This window comes from Coturnix japonica, chromosome 4, assembly GCF_054131305.1.
Source record: "Coturnix japonica strain WE chromosome 4, WE-NBRP24, whole genome shotgun sequence".
Classification (NCBI taxonomy): domain Eukaryota; kingdom Metazoa; phylum Chordata; class Aves; order Galliformes; family Phasianidae; genus Coturnix; species Coturnix japonica.
In genome coordinates, this window is record NC_140666.1 from 17,449,145 (window position 1) to 17,464,826 (window position 15,682).

The 15,682-nt window shown below is 42.1% G+C and overlaps 2 protein-coding genes across 2 annotated transcripts in view; both read right to left on the reverse strand.

Moving 5' to 3' along the window:
• Positions 1 to 4,533: 4,533 nt before the first annotated feature.
• On the reverse strand, positions 4,534 to 9,848 carry LOC107312847 (TLR adapter interacting with SLC15A4 on the lysosome-like). Its single transcript, XM_015860638.2, has 2 exons — positions 9,217 to 9,848; positions 4,534 to 8,530 (listed from the first exon to the last, which is right to left on the reverse strand). The coding sequence occupies exon 2, from the start codon at positions 8,480 to 8,482 to the stop codon at positions 7,496 to 7,498; it is 987 nt and encodes a 328-aa protein (XP_015716124.2). The 5' UTR covers positions 8,483 to 8,530; positions 9,217 to 9,848; the 3' UTR covers positions 4,534 to 7,495.
• A 339-nt stretch (positions 9,849 to 10,187) lies between these two features.
• Positions 10,188 to 15,682, reverse strand: part of SH3BGRL (SH3 domain binding glutamate rich protein like) — a 29,468-nt gene continuing 23,973 nt past the window's right edge. Inside the window, exon 4 of the mRNA XM_015860639.3 lies at positions 10,188 to 12,994. Coding sequence (XP_015716125.1) covers positions 12,962 to 12,994 — 33 coding nt within the window. The 3' untranslated portion in view covers positions 10,188 to 12,961. The remainder of the gene's footprint in view (positions 12,995 to 15,682) is intronic.

Below are 15,682 nucleotides of genomic sequence, written 5' to 3' on the forward strand. Positions count from 1 at the left end.
GGTGACCCACTTTTCTATAGGAAGCCAGAACCCATCATGCAGACACACACCCGCAGCTCTCAGCATCCTACAAGCTGCTTCTGATCTGATTTGTAGGGATGAAGCTAAACTTTGGGGTATGAGGGAGATGCAACAAAGTTCTCTAACGTTAACTTTTCTAAGTCACCATTATTAATGTGTATTAATTGCGTGTCATTAGCCCACTTACTGACTTTAAAGCAAAGAAGCCAACCTTCCATTAGAGCCATCTTAGCAAACCAAGCCATTTAAATATACAAAGGAAAGTGGCACCAGATTGAAGAAGCTGGCTGAACTGCAGGACTGACACTTGGAGTACAGAATTCCCACAAGGTTTTCCCCCTCTGTTCTCAATTATTCCATTCCACTGAGGCAGGGACGGGGAAAAGAATGAGAAATCAGATCCCTCGTTATTTTTAAGGAAGGACTTTCTTTCATGTTTACATTTTCAGATGTTTCACTCTAAAACTCCAATTAAATGATCTTGTTATTTCCCCTGACTTTATGTATTATATTTTCATTATGTGCTGTTTCTGGTATATTTATAACTGAATGGCAAAATGTTTTCCCTGAGCGCTATGATGACACAATACTTGTTGTCTCTCTTGTAATGGCTATTGATATTATTGAACCACTTTTTAATGTGAATACCATTTGATCATATGTTTACTGACATGGGGTTTGGGGTGTTCTTTGTTTGTTCATAGCATAATGTACTTTCCCCATTTTTAGGTTTCAGGGCTAGATTTTGATCCCTACAATTTTATTGACTGGTCCCTGGTGAAAGGGATAGGGTTATGAGAAGAGGGTATTGTGTAATACAGTAACAGTGATGAGAATCCAGGACCCCAAAACAAAATTGTTCTGTTACAAGCCTGGCTTTAAATGCTACTATTCTACTCCTTAACCCGAGGCAACAAATTGTTCTTCTTTTCCTTACTTTAAATTGAAATATGTGGTTTGTGATGTACTCATCACTTAATAAGAAATACAATAAACTAATTCTCAGTTTCCATCACCTCCTGAAATTTGTGTATCTACTACTGAAATTTATAAGAAAACTTGGAATATTCCTTGTGGCTTCAAGGAATAGAGGAGAACTAATTTGTGATGCATATATCAGCTGTGGTACCACGTGGGCCTCAAATGAGGAGATACTTCAGTAAAGTACTAAAGTAAATCTTAACTATAAGTGCTCAACATTTCAGAGCTTGTAGCCAATAATATGGGAAAATCCCATGTTGGATTGAGTCCCCCAAATACACCAAGAACAGAGAATCTCATATTACAATGATAAGTAATTTGCCAAGCTACAAACCCACCACACTGCAGCAGTTCCCACTGCTGTGAGCCTGTGATTTCCAGTCCACAGTGCAAGGCAGCTAATCTGCATGGATATATTTCTTCTTTCAAAAGCTTGAGGTTATTACTCGTTTGTAGTCCCTCTATCAAACAGTTCACCCCAGGACACCTCAGAGCTATAAGTGGTGGGGCTTTGGTGCTTCACTTCTTCAGCCCTTATGTCTCTTCTGTCTTTTGAGCTACGTGCTGCTGTTGCAAACACCCCTGTTCCAGCTGATGTCAGAATAACAGCCATTTGCTTACACACACGGTCTAAAATTTGAAGACAGTCATTCCAGTTTCTGAATGAGCAAAATCTTTTTCCCCATTAGAATGAAACCTGCTCATATTTTCACACGTAGTTGCCTTCTTTTTTTTGTACTTCTTGTTGCCAGCAGTTTTGTTACATTTCAGTGTTCAGCAAAGGCTGTGCATAAGCTACTGATCTTCTTGAAGAAGCAAGGGTGGAAAAATACATATTTTCATCCATATGCAAGCCTACAAGCAAACACAGAAAGCACACCAAGCAGACGTAGAGTTTAACAAGATTTAATCAAAACCACAATTAAGACCAAGCCCTCATCACACTTACTGCTGGGATGGATCACACTCCCAGCTTTTCTGGAAAGCAGAAATACCAAAACCCCTTAACATTTAATTCATACCATGTTGGTTTTTGCTGCAGCGTATCACAAAGCATCAATGTGCTGAGAAACCAACCGGGTGCTGCAGGGAGCTGGCTGAATACACAGGCTCACTAGAATGGCTTGAGTTGGGAGGGATCTTTAAGATCATCGAGTTCCAACCGCCTGCTACAGGCAGGGAGACCACAGACTGACTTGCAGCCCACAGGGAAGAACGTACACCTAACATCGAGTTGGTGAATCTGCCAAACTGCAAACACCCTGACATGCAATCACAAAATAAAACAAGAGCCAAAGAGGAACATGAACGCTGGAGATGAGCGCAAGCAATCAGAGCAAGACTAGATGCAGCATCACTTGTGCTAAAGCTCAGCATTATACATAAGCAGATCCAAGAACACACAATAGCTCCAAGACTATACAGTAGTACAGAAATGCTTCACTTCAGAGGTGTGGAGCACACTGTGTCTCCAGAAATCCATCTATTTACCAGTGATACAATTAACCCTGAGACTTCAGCCCAGTGTGGGGACCACTGCTGCTGGGCACACACACTTCTATGGTCCTGTTGTGGCTGAATGCAGCCTTGGGTTTCTTCCCAGGGAATAAACATAAGCAGATGGCTACCTCCTAGGGTATATTTGTTACCCAGAAACACTCAGCAAGTCTGTCTGAGAGCTGGGTAAGTGCAGCAGAACTGCTGCCATCACTGCTCCATACTTCATGCTAAATAGCTGAGTGGTGAATGGTTAGTAAAGGGAAATGGCACTGTGTAAGTCACGTTCCCGGTTCACAAATTCACTTCATTTGAAACAAAGCAGTAATACATATCTCATACACACAAAAAAGTACAAGCAGACATGTCTGTGATTTCCCTCAGTCTTCCCACATGAAACAGAATTCAGGGTCTTTGGACAATGAAATCTACGTCAGGATCAATGAACAATTGCAGCAATGAGTGACAGAAACAGAAGCACACAGTGAGACATGAGCACTTCCCCAAAAGCCTCAGAAACCCCCTCAGCCCAAATCTCAGCAGCTTTGTTCCTTACTGCTCACAAGGCGAGCAGTAACTGGCTGTTCTCCTAGAACTTCAGGCATGCAAACCCAAGAAGGAAACATTAAAAAACAACAGCAACAACAACAAAACCAGTATTCATATTATTTATGAAGTGGTATCTTAGTGTCTTCATCAGTCACCTACTGGGCAACATGGCACCCTGTGCTTACCCATAGGGATAGTCGGACAAAGCCAAACAACCTGGAACACGTCATGAGATCAAAGCTTTCATCTGCTACCCTCAGCCTGCTCAGGACCTCGTTAGCTTTCGTCACACCCCAGAGCAGTACATAACTACAGAAATAGCAGTTTAGTAGGTTTGAGTAATGGAAAGAGCACTGAAGGAAGCTGGTCAGCAGCACAGCATGCAGCAGAAATTGAGCCATGGAAAGCAGAAGTATGTTGTCAGTACAGATGGGGAATAAGAACAAAAAAAACCCCACCAGCACAGCATGTTATGAAATTATATTACCACACAAAACAAGAATCTTCCTGAGGACCACTAAAACCTAAGTCAGAACTTACATGTCAGTGGCATTCCTTGGTGCATTTAGAAGCATGGAGCTGTTTACTTGTACATCCTCTGATATAAAGTGTATTTGCATATATAACCCAACCAGCCCTACCACAGAGCCATGTTCAGGAAGGGCTCCACACTCCGCTCACCCCAAGGAGAAACAGCACCGAGGAGCAGCAGAAGAAACCTACAGGTCTCCCAGGAACTGCAGGGCACTGAGTTAACACTCACCAGGTGAAACACCTCAACCCCACCCATCAGCACTGAGCCAAACATCCATAAATAAGGCCCAGGAGAAGCAAGGTGTGGGGTTGCTTCTAAGAAATGGTAACAGTATAATGGTAGATTAGGGTTAACACAGATAAATTACCCCATGGAGATACAGCAGGAATTCAGCAGTGAGTTCTTCTGGTATAGAAAAAAATGAACTGAATTACATGAAATCCCTACATTTTAGAAGCTTGTAGGTAGAAGAGGAACAACGTGCAAAATAAAGAACCAGACCTTCAGGGTCACAGCACTCAATGAACACTTCTCTGTAGGAACCCTGAATGAGAACTGGAAATGAAAGCTGCAAATTCCCTGCCACGATTTCTCCTTCCAGTTCAGATTTTCTGGCAGACACATAAACAGAGCTGCCAGTCAGAATGCAGCCCCATGTGTGTGACCTGTAAAATAAGGCACTGCTTTCATTGGTAATGAAATCCATCTGCTGTCCTCCAGCAGTCTGGAAAAGCACACCTTGTAAGTGATTTTCCTGTGTAATTGGAGTTCGTGGAGCCATTTTTCCTGTTAGTGAAAACAGGCAGAGCTCCAGTGCAGCTGATGGAGATTTACTCATTTAAATGTGATTTGATATCTTTATCTAAAAAAAATAAATAAATTGAAGCATGCCACGAATTCAAACATATCACTTACAACGGTCTCTTCTTAAGTCAGGCACAACACTGAGACATTATTTGCATCTTTTATTAAATCTGAGTAAGAAATATCAGGAAAACTACACAGACAACACTCCTCCATGGGCAGACTTATATAATATCAATAACAAAACCTACTCCACAGTAATGTACATTAATAATGCATGCTTACTTGCAAGTATCCTTGCAATGCTAAAGCACGTCATGGTGAGGAGTAGCTACATAAATTAGCTGCAAACACATTTTACTGACATAAAAAATGAGCTCTGAAAACTGTCCTGAAATGGTTCAGGATCGACGGAGCTTCAAGGTAACGCTGGGTTCTGCCTAATGCAGAACACCCATTTCCATATCCCTTCCACAACTCCATTGCTTAATGACAAGAGGAGCAGGTCCAGCAAGGCCTGCCTTGCTGCAGCAGTTCACAACACTGCATCTCCTGCTGCTGCCTTTGGTGTTGGAGCTGCAGTGAGCTGAAGATGCAGGGTCCCCATCCTGAGGCTGGCAGGAGAGAAGCACAGCTTTCCTCTAACACATTACCCAGAGCTGGGAGGAAGGACAGAGAATACCAGGACCTGGACCTCAGCTTTAAACTCTGACTTCCACACATCCTGAGGAGGAACCTTGTGCAATTAACTTCCTTTCAAGAGGTTGGATTGAACTATAAATATGTCCCAGGGAGATCTAAAGACGAGACCAGGGCAGAGCAAATGCCATAGGGCACTTTTTTTCACAGTTAATTGCAAACCCATCTGAAAATCTTTCACCTCACCTCCAGTTAACTTTTTCTCTGCACCTCAACCAAGGAACACTTCATTGCTGCCCATTCTGGACTCCTCCAGAATTTAATGAAGTCCTTTGGCCTCTTCCATAGGACTTCTGACTTGCTTCTGAGTGCTGCAAAGGCGATTAATGAGATGTGTGGGATCAGGGCAAGGCACAGTAAAAGCCAAGTGACCTTTCTGTCATCCTGTTAGAAAACAGGAACCAGCTTCACTATGACTTATACTTCTTGCACTACTAACGTCAATGGGAATTTTTGATCAGGCAAGGGAAGTTACTCAAGGTCTTCTCATGTATGAGTTTAATTGTATTTAATTACTTGCCACGTGCTCTGTAGAGATCCTCTTTCCTTGTCATCTTCATCCAGAGAGAAGAGTGCTTATTTGGGTCACCCAGATTGCTTTTCCCAGAAGAGCAGATCCTTCTCAATCCTGTTTGTCCCCAAATAACATCAGTCTCTTTTATGCACACGAAATATCCACCCTACACACCCCACAGCCACCACTTCAATGGCAAAGCCTACCTCACATTGCAGACTGCTTGCAAAATACCACAAAAGGCTGAAAGTTGGGCATTCAAGACTAGATGCAAAGAGCAGAAATAGGATTTATTTTCAAGGGCAGCTTAGGGAAATGTTCGTTTTGGAGCTTTGAGGTTTGGTCTCAAATTTGAACACACATACCCTATGAAATCCATTGCTTGTATCTGAATGCATGCTAGGTCTTATGTACAGAAATTCACTTTACTCAAGTTCCACCAACCATAAAAAAGATTGAGAGGTTTTAGAAAGGGTTAAAATCTTGGGATGCATGAAAGTTCTGTAGTTCCCTTTCCATAACACATGCTGCTACGTTCAGCAGCCCGTGTGACATCACATACAGCGACTGCCCACACTGGTGTCTCCATGCCACCTTACAAAAAGCCCCATGCCATGACAGTGCAATCTCTGTACACCTACAGCTCATGAAGGGTCCAGTGTACTTTGTTTTCATACAAATATATTTCTCTCTATAGGCCAAAACAGGTACAATTTTAACTCTAAGCCCTAAAACACAGTTTCTACTACAGCAAATGCAACTAATGAAGCTAAATTACTTGAATTCGAGAGCTCAAAGGTGAATTCCTTGTGAATTCCGATCTTCTTTCATGCTCAGTGGTATTTTCTTTATAAAATCCAGCACTCGATTTTTAAAAAGCCCAAGAACTGAAGATGCTGCATTAAAATAAATAAAGAAATAAATAAAACCTTTGATCTCTTCAAAGGAATGATGGGATGTCAAGGGCCTTGATTTACAAACACAAATATGTTTGCATTTGATGTATTATTACCCAGAGATCACACGATCTTTCATATTCTCCTGAAGGGTTGACAGAGATCTAAAAAATGCACACATTATGCATCAGAGTTTAGGAGATGTCTCAAAAGTAACGATGGGTTTGGTTTATGCCAGCTATTCGATGGCAAGCTTCACTGAGAAGCTCTGCTCTACAACTCATCCCATTGCAATGCACTGAGTGCACAATGCACCTGGATGAGGTGACTTAACTAGTACATCAGCAGATGTTTTGGAAGCTTGTGATTCCATAAGTATTGTTTATTGGCTCTCTCACCTGGGCTTTCACTGTGACATACCCTATCTATCAACACAGTATAAACATACATATGCAATGAGTGCCTTGCTTGATGTTTCATGTTGATACATTTTCCTGTGTATGATTCCAAACGCAAAATAATTCAGTCCTGAGCATCTCCCTCTGCTGACAAGATTTTCAAACCAAAGAAATATTTTCCCAGCCATTGGGATCAAGCTTTGCAGAAGCAAAACTTGTACTTAAATGTCCAAAACTTGAGCTTCAGCTCTATAGCGCAATCCAAAGTCCAGCAGAGACTCCTACTTAGAGGTGGGTGGATCAGCCTCCTAGATAGAAGCTTTAGCAGCGCTCCTGCCTTGATTGATTACTCTTGCAGGAGTAAATCCAATGAAACACGAGGACATTACTCATACAGACAGAGTCTCACAAGGAGGTCAGACACATTTTTACAAGGAAATCAAATAGAATTTTAGAGATGAATGCATTTCAAATCCTGCATGAGAAAAAAGAGAACAGTGACCTTTATTTCCTCTGCTAATGATCATCATAGACAAAGTATGGCTTAAGCACTAGAACAGTTGAAAAGGTCTGCAGTGCCTACATGCTTTTGTTTTCCAACCTAATCCTTAGAGTGAGACCCTGGAATATGACCTGTGTTCATCTCTTCAGCTGAGCAGTTCAGACACGATGCAAACCACGTCCTGCAGCTTTTTCTCACACCTGCTGGGTTTGATATTTGCAGATTTGGAGTACTAAACTCAGAGCTACTTCTGTTGGTAGCATTACGCAAACTAAACAAAGCTAAAGACTGTAAGAGCACTTCTCTGGCTTTTGATGTTTCTATATTCTGCTTCTGGGATATCTGAAAGCTTATCTGATCCACATTACTTCGTATAAAACTGCAAGTGAGGAGGTTTCTTACAGAACCACACCTGGTCAAGATTTCATCAAAAAGCTGCTTATAGAGCTCTGCCACTTTTGCTTCCATATAGTTGTTGAGCAGAGAGTTTGAAAGAGGCTCCTCACAGAACATCATGCTCCTTTCTCCAGCTTCATCTCCAGCTGGGGAATTTACACTTGGCCTTTCAGGATGCTCACACAGCGGGGACTGACCGAGAGGAATATCTACTGACAGTATAACGGGGCCGTCAGAAAGTTCATCAGACACAGGGTCCAAAACACAACCTGAATCACATGTATGGTCTCCCACGTGGTCTCCCCCAATATGTAAGTCAGGGTAGTTCTGATAAATGCTGTTGCAAGACCAGGATCGACACAAATATGTCTGTTCATTATTTTGTTCTATAACAGGGATATGCAAAGCCCGTGATACAGTTCTCCTAACTGCTCTATTCTGTATTACTTCAGGTAACTCTGTCGTGGATCTCTGTTGAAGACCATTCTTGTTTTCCATGCTGATACTTTCAGCAGAAATCTTGTCTGGATTCTCAAGTCCATCATCAGATCCTTTAATTTTTGGGTTGTCTCCAAGTTTCTCTCTCCAGATTCCCCCTTTATCCTTTTTGGCTGCATGAGATTTGCGAGGCTTATCTTGATGACAGATATCTTTATATATGAGCCTAGTTAAGATGCCTTCTGCCAACATGATGACAAGCACTGAGTAACAGCCCAGTCACCAGACCTCCATGTAGTTCTACAAGTGAAAGATGAGAAAAATACTTTAAGCTCATTTGTTTCCAAATATTTTTATTAATTATGGTATAAGATGTATATTTAGTAAAGACAAACTGCCATTTTGCTTTTTCTCTAGAATATTTATATTAATAAAAAGCATGCTAAGAATCCAATCTGTACTCAGGTGAGGATATAGGAAGGGCATTCACTAAGTTGTTCACCTCTAGTAACACACTTCTGTACCTGTGTATCTCTTCTGCATTGTGGCTAGCTGAGAGATGAGCTGTTAGTGGGTAAGGATTCATGTAAAGGAAAATGGCAACCACACTGTTATAGAATGGGAAACACAATAAAATTCTGCTGTGCTTCAAATGTCTTTCTAATTTCTGCATATTCAAAGCACCTTCACACATCCCCAGTGTGCTGTGTGGGGTTATTTTTAGCCTAAATTGCATTGATCCCTACCAAAAGTTGAACTTAGTGCTGCAATTGTGAAAGGCTTGTAAGTGGGACCAGCGCAAAGACAGACAGTACAGTCTGCCTTCTAGCTACATAAGCAGAACTGTTTATCTCCAGAATCATTCACACATGCAGAAAACAAGACATTTTCTTAAGCTCTTAAGGGTCTCAGGAAACTAAGTATTGTTTTCAAAAGAAAGTTGAGGGGTGAATAGAAATATATAAATACAACAAGCTGAGACTTACCAATTCCAGTAGAGTTAGAAAGGTGGGTCGTTACACAGCCACTAAGTCTCTGACTACAGCTGCTCTAAGGGAACTCGGTCTCCCATACTATTTCTTCCCTGCTGTGTGAGCAACAACTGGAGCACACATGATTCAGTTCCCCGTTTTGTTTTCCTTTAAAACAGAAGCGATCCCAGTGGGAAATGGGTGCAGTCATTGAGTACGGAATGGGAGCAGATCTGAAAGAGGATGATAGAAACGTGAAGTGAGATGTTTCTGACTGCTGCTGACCGGGTAGGAAGTACCTAAAGGCGCCACTTAAAACCAACAGGGATGATTAAATGTCAGGGTGTGTGGATGTCACCAGGCTGTTCGAAAGTGAAACTGAGCTCCCAGGACCGCTTCTATGTGTGTAAGCTGAGGTCTTTACACCAACACAGCGCTGTACTGCCGCCAGGGGACGCTGCTGTGATGCTTTGATGAACTGGGGGGCAGAAGGATGCTCCTTAACACAGGGGATGCGGCTCTGGGGCCGCTTTGTAACGCCCGGGGACACTCCGTGACGGACCGAACTGAGCTGCAATGACCAGAACCACCCGACCACCCTGCAACAGCACCACGAACCGCCGCCATTCCCCTGCAATGGAAGCCTTAAAGAGGCGGGGCGGAGCGGAGGGCTGATTGATGAGGCTCCCGCTGTGGGGAGCGGGGCAGCGCTGCCGCCATTACGGGTAATTGCGGTTAGGCCGTGCTCTACCAAAGCCCCCCAGGGTTTAATTCCACGTAGGTGTATCCCGAGTAATTAAAACCCATTAGCTGCAAAAGGTGAGAGATCTAGCAGGTTGAACGTGCAGCAGCGATGGGTACGGCGCTTTAATTGTGTTGTACGGATGCTGTGCTTCAAAACCTTGTTATTTTCACTGGAAATCTCTGTTTTTCTTTAACCTCACGGGCCCACTTCAAACCATAAACAAAGCACGGAGCACAGCCAATAGTGTGAGAAAGCGTTCTAAAACTGTTTTATTGGAATGATACAGGAATGGTTAGTAATGCATTTTACAAGGAAAAAGTCCTCATTGCCTGCCATCTACATCATAAAACAAACATGAGACACCAACAAACTCAGTCCTTGTGCCCATCGTTAACTCAGGTATGTGAACTAGAAACATGGAGGCAACGCCTTCATAGCACTCCCATATTCAAACATGATGTCCGCATCAAAACTGCCACGCACGGTCCCACAACAAAGATATTACAGGCATTTTTCAGTGTGCGTTGGTGCCTTGTTCCCTGGACAAAGACGTGATTCAGTCTGTCTCAACAGAGCTCGCTTAGGAATGCTGATACAGTTTGAACGCTACCATATGGCGAAGATGGGGGACCAGACGAGGAAAGCGCGTTTGCTTTTTTAACCTGGTAATTCTCTTGACCATCAGAAACAAGACTGACCTCATTGCAGAATGTTCTGGGTCGCTGAGCTGACAGAATTTGGCAGTGACTTTCAATTACAGATTCTTCCAAATAATGACTGTAATTCACAGCACTTACTTTCCTTACACAGGAAACATGGGAAATTGGAACGAGGATACTGACTTGCGTGTCAGATTCCACTTTCTTCACAAGACTTCACTCAGGATTCTTAAATACCTTCTCAAAAACTTGGCCTTCAGTTTAGACATAGGAAATGATTACACAGATATGGAGAAAGAAAAATCACCTCTGTTCTGAAAGATGAAATGACAGCGAACAAAGACAAGACGCTAACCTTAAAACAATACTTAACATACACACTCAGAGGATCTTAAGAGTAAATTTCACAGACATTCGGTAATTACTGATAAAGCTTGTGACTAAAGAAAGCACAGATGCGTGTGTAAATTTGGAAGGTAAGGCAACATTAATCTATCTGTGTGTAATGTGTGTGCTTGCATTTTTAATCTTCAAGCCAACCTTCTGGCTCCCAAATCAGAAAAAATGAAACGTGAAATAAATGTACCTAACTTGGCTCCTAACCTGGCTCCATGCTACATCCTGCTCTCTGATATCTGTAGAAGCCTCAACGTGATCTCTCCAGAAGCAGAGCTGCTCTCCAACCACAGCAAGTAGCTGCATTTCTGTTCACAGATGTTGACAAAATCATTGGTTTCAGTGAGTGAACAAAAGCCCCAAAGAACCGTCAGTGAGGGAAGTATTTAATTACTGCACTTTAAACCATCTTCATAAGCCTGAGTTTTTACTTCTATCCTGTTCCTAACGGGAGAATTTCAAACCGTAAACCATTCTGTAATGTCTCTGAAAAGCACTGCATACATTTCACAGCATAAATGGGAAACAGCCGCACCGCGATGATACACTGCAGTCTTTTGCTGAGCTGCACCACCCGTTTCGTCATAAAGCAAAGAAAATCAACGTGTGTGTATGCAGAGCTATTAGAATGATCCTCTAACTATAGCAAGGACTAATTACCTTTCTGTATTTTGATGCTTTGGGGGGATAAGTACATTATGTGGTGCATAATGCATTTTAAATTGCTCACACGTTTTTTAAACCTGGTTCTTATCCTTCAGGGCACTTGTAATTATCTGCATTTTTGCAGAACGTGGCCAAGAAATTCAGGCTATCTCATGAGCACTGGGAGAACAGACAGGTTAATATTGCACGTGGTAAATTCACCAATACAAGACACTTTAATGGGTTCGCAATTCCTGTAATAGCTTGATGATATGGCAACAGCAATGGAAATAAGCTTTCAAACCTTAAAAAAAAAATCTTGGATAATTACAATAGTTCCTGCTATTCAAGCATGTAACTTTACTCATTTGAAAAAATACTATATGAATCTAACAACTACTTGAGCATGCATTAAGACGCCTAATACCATAAGCAGTGTGAACTGGTATTTTTTGTAGAGATATACATTAAAGGCGTTCACCCTTACACAGGTAAGGAAATGCCACTTCTGGCCATTTTGGCTTAATTGCAACATTGCCTGGGAATCAGCATGTATTTCTTTGAGGTGCACCGAATCTTGCACATAAACGTGTAACCAAGTCACGCTTAGGCAGCTGTGTGATGAACCCGCCAACAAAAAGGCTGTCCAGTGCCCTACATCTCTTTTTCTTTGTCAGAAGAGCCCATACAAATCACTTAATGAGAAATACATGACCTATTATTTTTTTTATCATCTGTACAGTGTGTTACAATACAAATCTTAAATATCCATCCTACAAAAGAACAAACATAACTTTCAACAGTGACTACAATGGTTATAATACACGCCACCACCTACGATTCCATCTGAACCCAGAATTTAAAGACACTGAAAAACTGTGTGTTTCAGTAACATTTTTGAGGCAACTCAGGCACTAAAGCTCGTATCTGACAAGGTTCTAGGTACTGTTGCTTTTCTTTTTCTTACACTTTAAATAGTAGGATTCCTAGGTACAACCACATCTGTATTAAAATAGCTTCTTGATCTTTACACAAAATGGACAAATCGCCAGGACAATTTAAACTGTGTGAAAACCATTCACGTCCAATTGCTTCCGTTTCCTATGCTTATAACTTTGTAATAGTACACCCCATGCTTTCTACCTTTGCGTTCACATTTTCATCTCGTGTTGAAATTTGTGTTACGTACGGTGAATGCTGCAAGCACCAATCAAACGTTAGAAATCACATCTATACTTCTTGAAGCAGAGACAGTTTTACTATTATATAAAAAGCTGTGTAAATTCCCTTTACAGAACGTTAAGGCAGTTGAAATTCACGCTTGTTGTTTTGCCAGTGCTTCAGCTTCCTGAAACAGCAGAACAGAAACATATGTATTAGTACATTACAACAGATAACAATGTACACATACCTGTTAGGCAGCAACATGTAACATAAAAGAATGCAGTCAAACGTGATTAAGAAGTGAACAGCACTGAACCCAACTCGATGTATCTCCATTGCCTACAATTACATTAAGTCACGTAAGGCACTGGCTTCACCTCTAATTCTGACCCAGCTCAAGCAGGACTGGCAAAAAATGTCCTGGTTGCCCCCATTCCTCAGCTTCCTCCTGTGTGCGCACAGAGCAAGACTGACCGTGAACGTTTAAAACAGAAGAACAGATATAATGAGTTATCCCTTGTTTATTGTTAGGGCACAAGAACTACTTTGAGATAAACAACTATCTGAAGAACTACGGACAAATAGCAATATCATATATATTAATATATATGTTATAGATATTAATGAAAAACTCTATATAGGTTAAAGGAGAAAAAAAAAGACAGACTCAACAGTATCATTGTTAAAACAAGCCAGTGTGCTAAACAGAGGAAGGACTGTGAAAGGACTTTCTGAGAAGCCTGTAAGACTCATCAGAGGGGAAACTGCAGGACAGCAGTCCCACACTTATCTCCATTATCACACACGGGCTGTGCTGGCTCTGCTGACACACTGCCACACACATCCCAGGGGCCGTGGGAATGGCCCCACACTGTGTGCCAGCTTTGCTCCCCTGCTCTGCTCCCTGCACAGACACCATGGAACAGAGCAGAGTAAGGATGTTAGTGAGCCACAGCACTCGTGGAAGGGCAGCCCATCAGTCTGCAGCACAAAACACAGGTGAAAAAAACAGGGAAGATTAGAAAGGACAACAAAAGCTGGGGGAAAAAAAGGGTGGTGTAAATTGTCTGGAAGACATGTAGCTCTTTGAATGGAAACAAGAGGTGATGGATCTCTTGGCTTTCTAACAACTCCATTAGGCAGTTGCTGGCAGTACAGAAGTGACACCTGGCCTTTTTTTTTAGGCAGTGCTAAGCTGGAGGGGACTCCGGGTATTTCTCTCGTCTCCAGGAACAAAGAACCAGGGCTCAGTAAACAGTTACTTGCATTTCCTGTGCTCACTTCTGAGCATCTCTTAATTTTGTTTAGCATTAATCTTGGAACTTGGTATTCAAACACCTTTCCAAATCTCTCTTAATGGCATGTATTGGAGTCTTGCTGCCACAGCCTTCTCTTGCTGGCACACAGGTTGATCCCAGACAACTTTATCTAGCAACACAAGGTCACTAACTACAGTAACAATGTAATACTACAGTATTACAGCCATCCTGTAAATACCAACTGCAGCATCTACAAATCAGTTCCTCCTCCATGGCACAGGCAATCAGGTTGATTTGACATAATGTCATTTCCAGATGGATACCAAAAGTCAGAGCAACTGTAAGAAGCATGGGGTACAAAGTCACTTAAGCAAAGGTTATCTTCATCAGCTCATATTGCAAGCTGTAGCAAATAATATGAGAATCCAGCAGCGTACGACTGCATTAATGTTCCTCCTGTTTAAAACTCATCTTTTCCCCCTAGGACAAATGTGAGCAACTAACAGCCACACAGACTGTTTCTGCCAAAACAACAATCTAGCAGGTTAGGTAAGCAGCAGTGTCTGGAACTGCTGTGGAGACAAGTGACCTGATTCGTTATGGCACCAGCTGCATTTCCCGGACCTCACATGTAAGAGGCAATGCAAGGAGACTTTCCTGCACGCCTTCTCTCTCTTTAGTTCTACCTTGCTCACTCTTTTGTGCAACACTGTGCAGATGTTCTGAGAAATAAACAGGATTTAAACACCCATTGCACTGTGTAAGCTGGCCTTCGGAAGCCAGAAATGCACCATGCTGGGGCACGTATCACAGGGTTTGCTCCCGAAACATCATGCAAGGCAGAGCTTTTCCTCACTACACCCCTCATTAGTGGAATTAACCCTAGAAATTAGTTTGGTGCCCCAAACTGTCTCGGTCTGACCTGCAAGTTCTAATGCTTAATGCTAACTGATCGTCATCCTCTTTTAAAATTAGGTCTCTGAGTGATGCACACACTGTGACCTTCAACTCTTACATGAATAAAGTTGAAAGGAAACGGCGTGTTTACCCATTGGAACAAGAAAGCTGGAAGTGACCTGGAGGATCCTGCTGCCCTCCAGTGAAACGTATAAAGCAGGCTTGTCCTATCCTATCAAAATCAAAAGGAGAATTCCAGCCCACTGAATCGGCAAAGCAGCAGCCTGGTTTGTAATTGGCAAGGAAAACAAGGCTTCAGATAACAAGCTGGAGGAAAAACTGCTCTGAAGTAAGAGCACATTATTTCAAAAACAGTGATTCTGGTTTCATGGTATTTCCTCAAACAAAACAAAGCTTCATGTGATTTAGGTGTTCATTGATTTATTTTACATTGAATTAATCCTTTGTTGTTTGGTTGGTTTTGGTGTGCAAAGTGCAGTTTGGAAAGAAGTCCCACGGTAAGGGACAATGATAGTGCTGCACAACTCTACCAAGCTCTTATTTTATTTATCTTTTCCAAAGCAACAAAAGCGTTTCCATTAAGTTGGAAAAGAGCAGGGAAGCTCCACGCTGAGGATAGCAAAAGGACACCCTGGAGGTGTTCAAGGCCAGGTTGGATGGGGCCCTGGGCAACCTGATCTAGTAAATGTGGAAGT

Coding starts and splice junctions, on each gene's coding strand:
- LOC107312847 (XM_015860638.2), bottom strand. CDS start 8,482: ATGTTGGCAGAAGGCATCTTAACTAGGCTCATATATAAAGATATCTGT.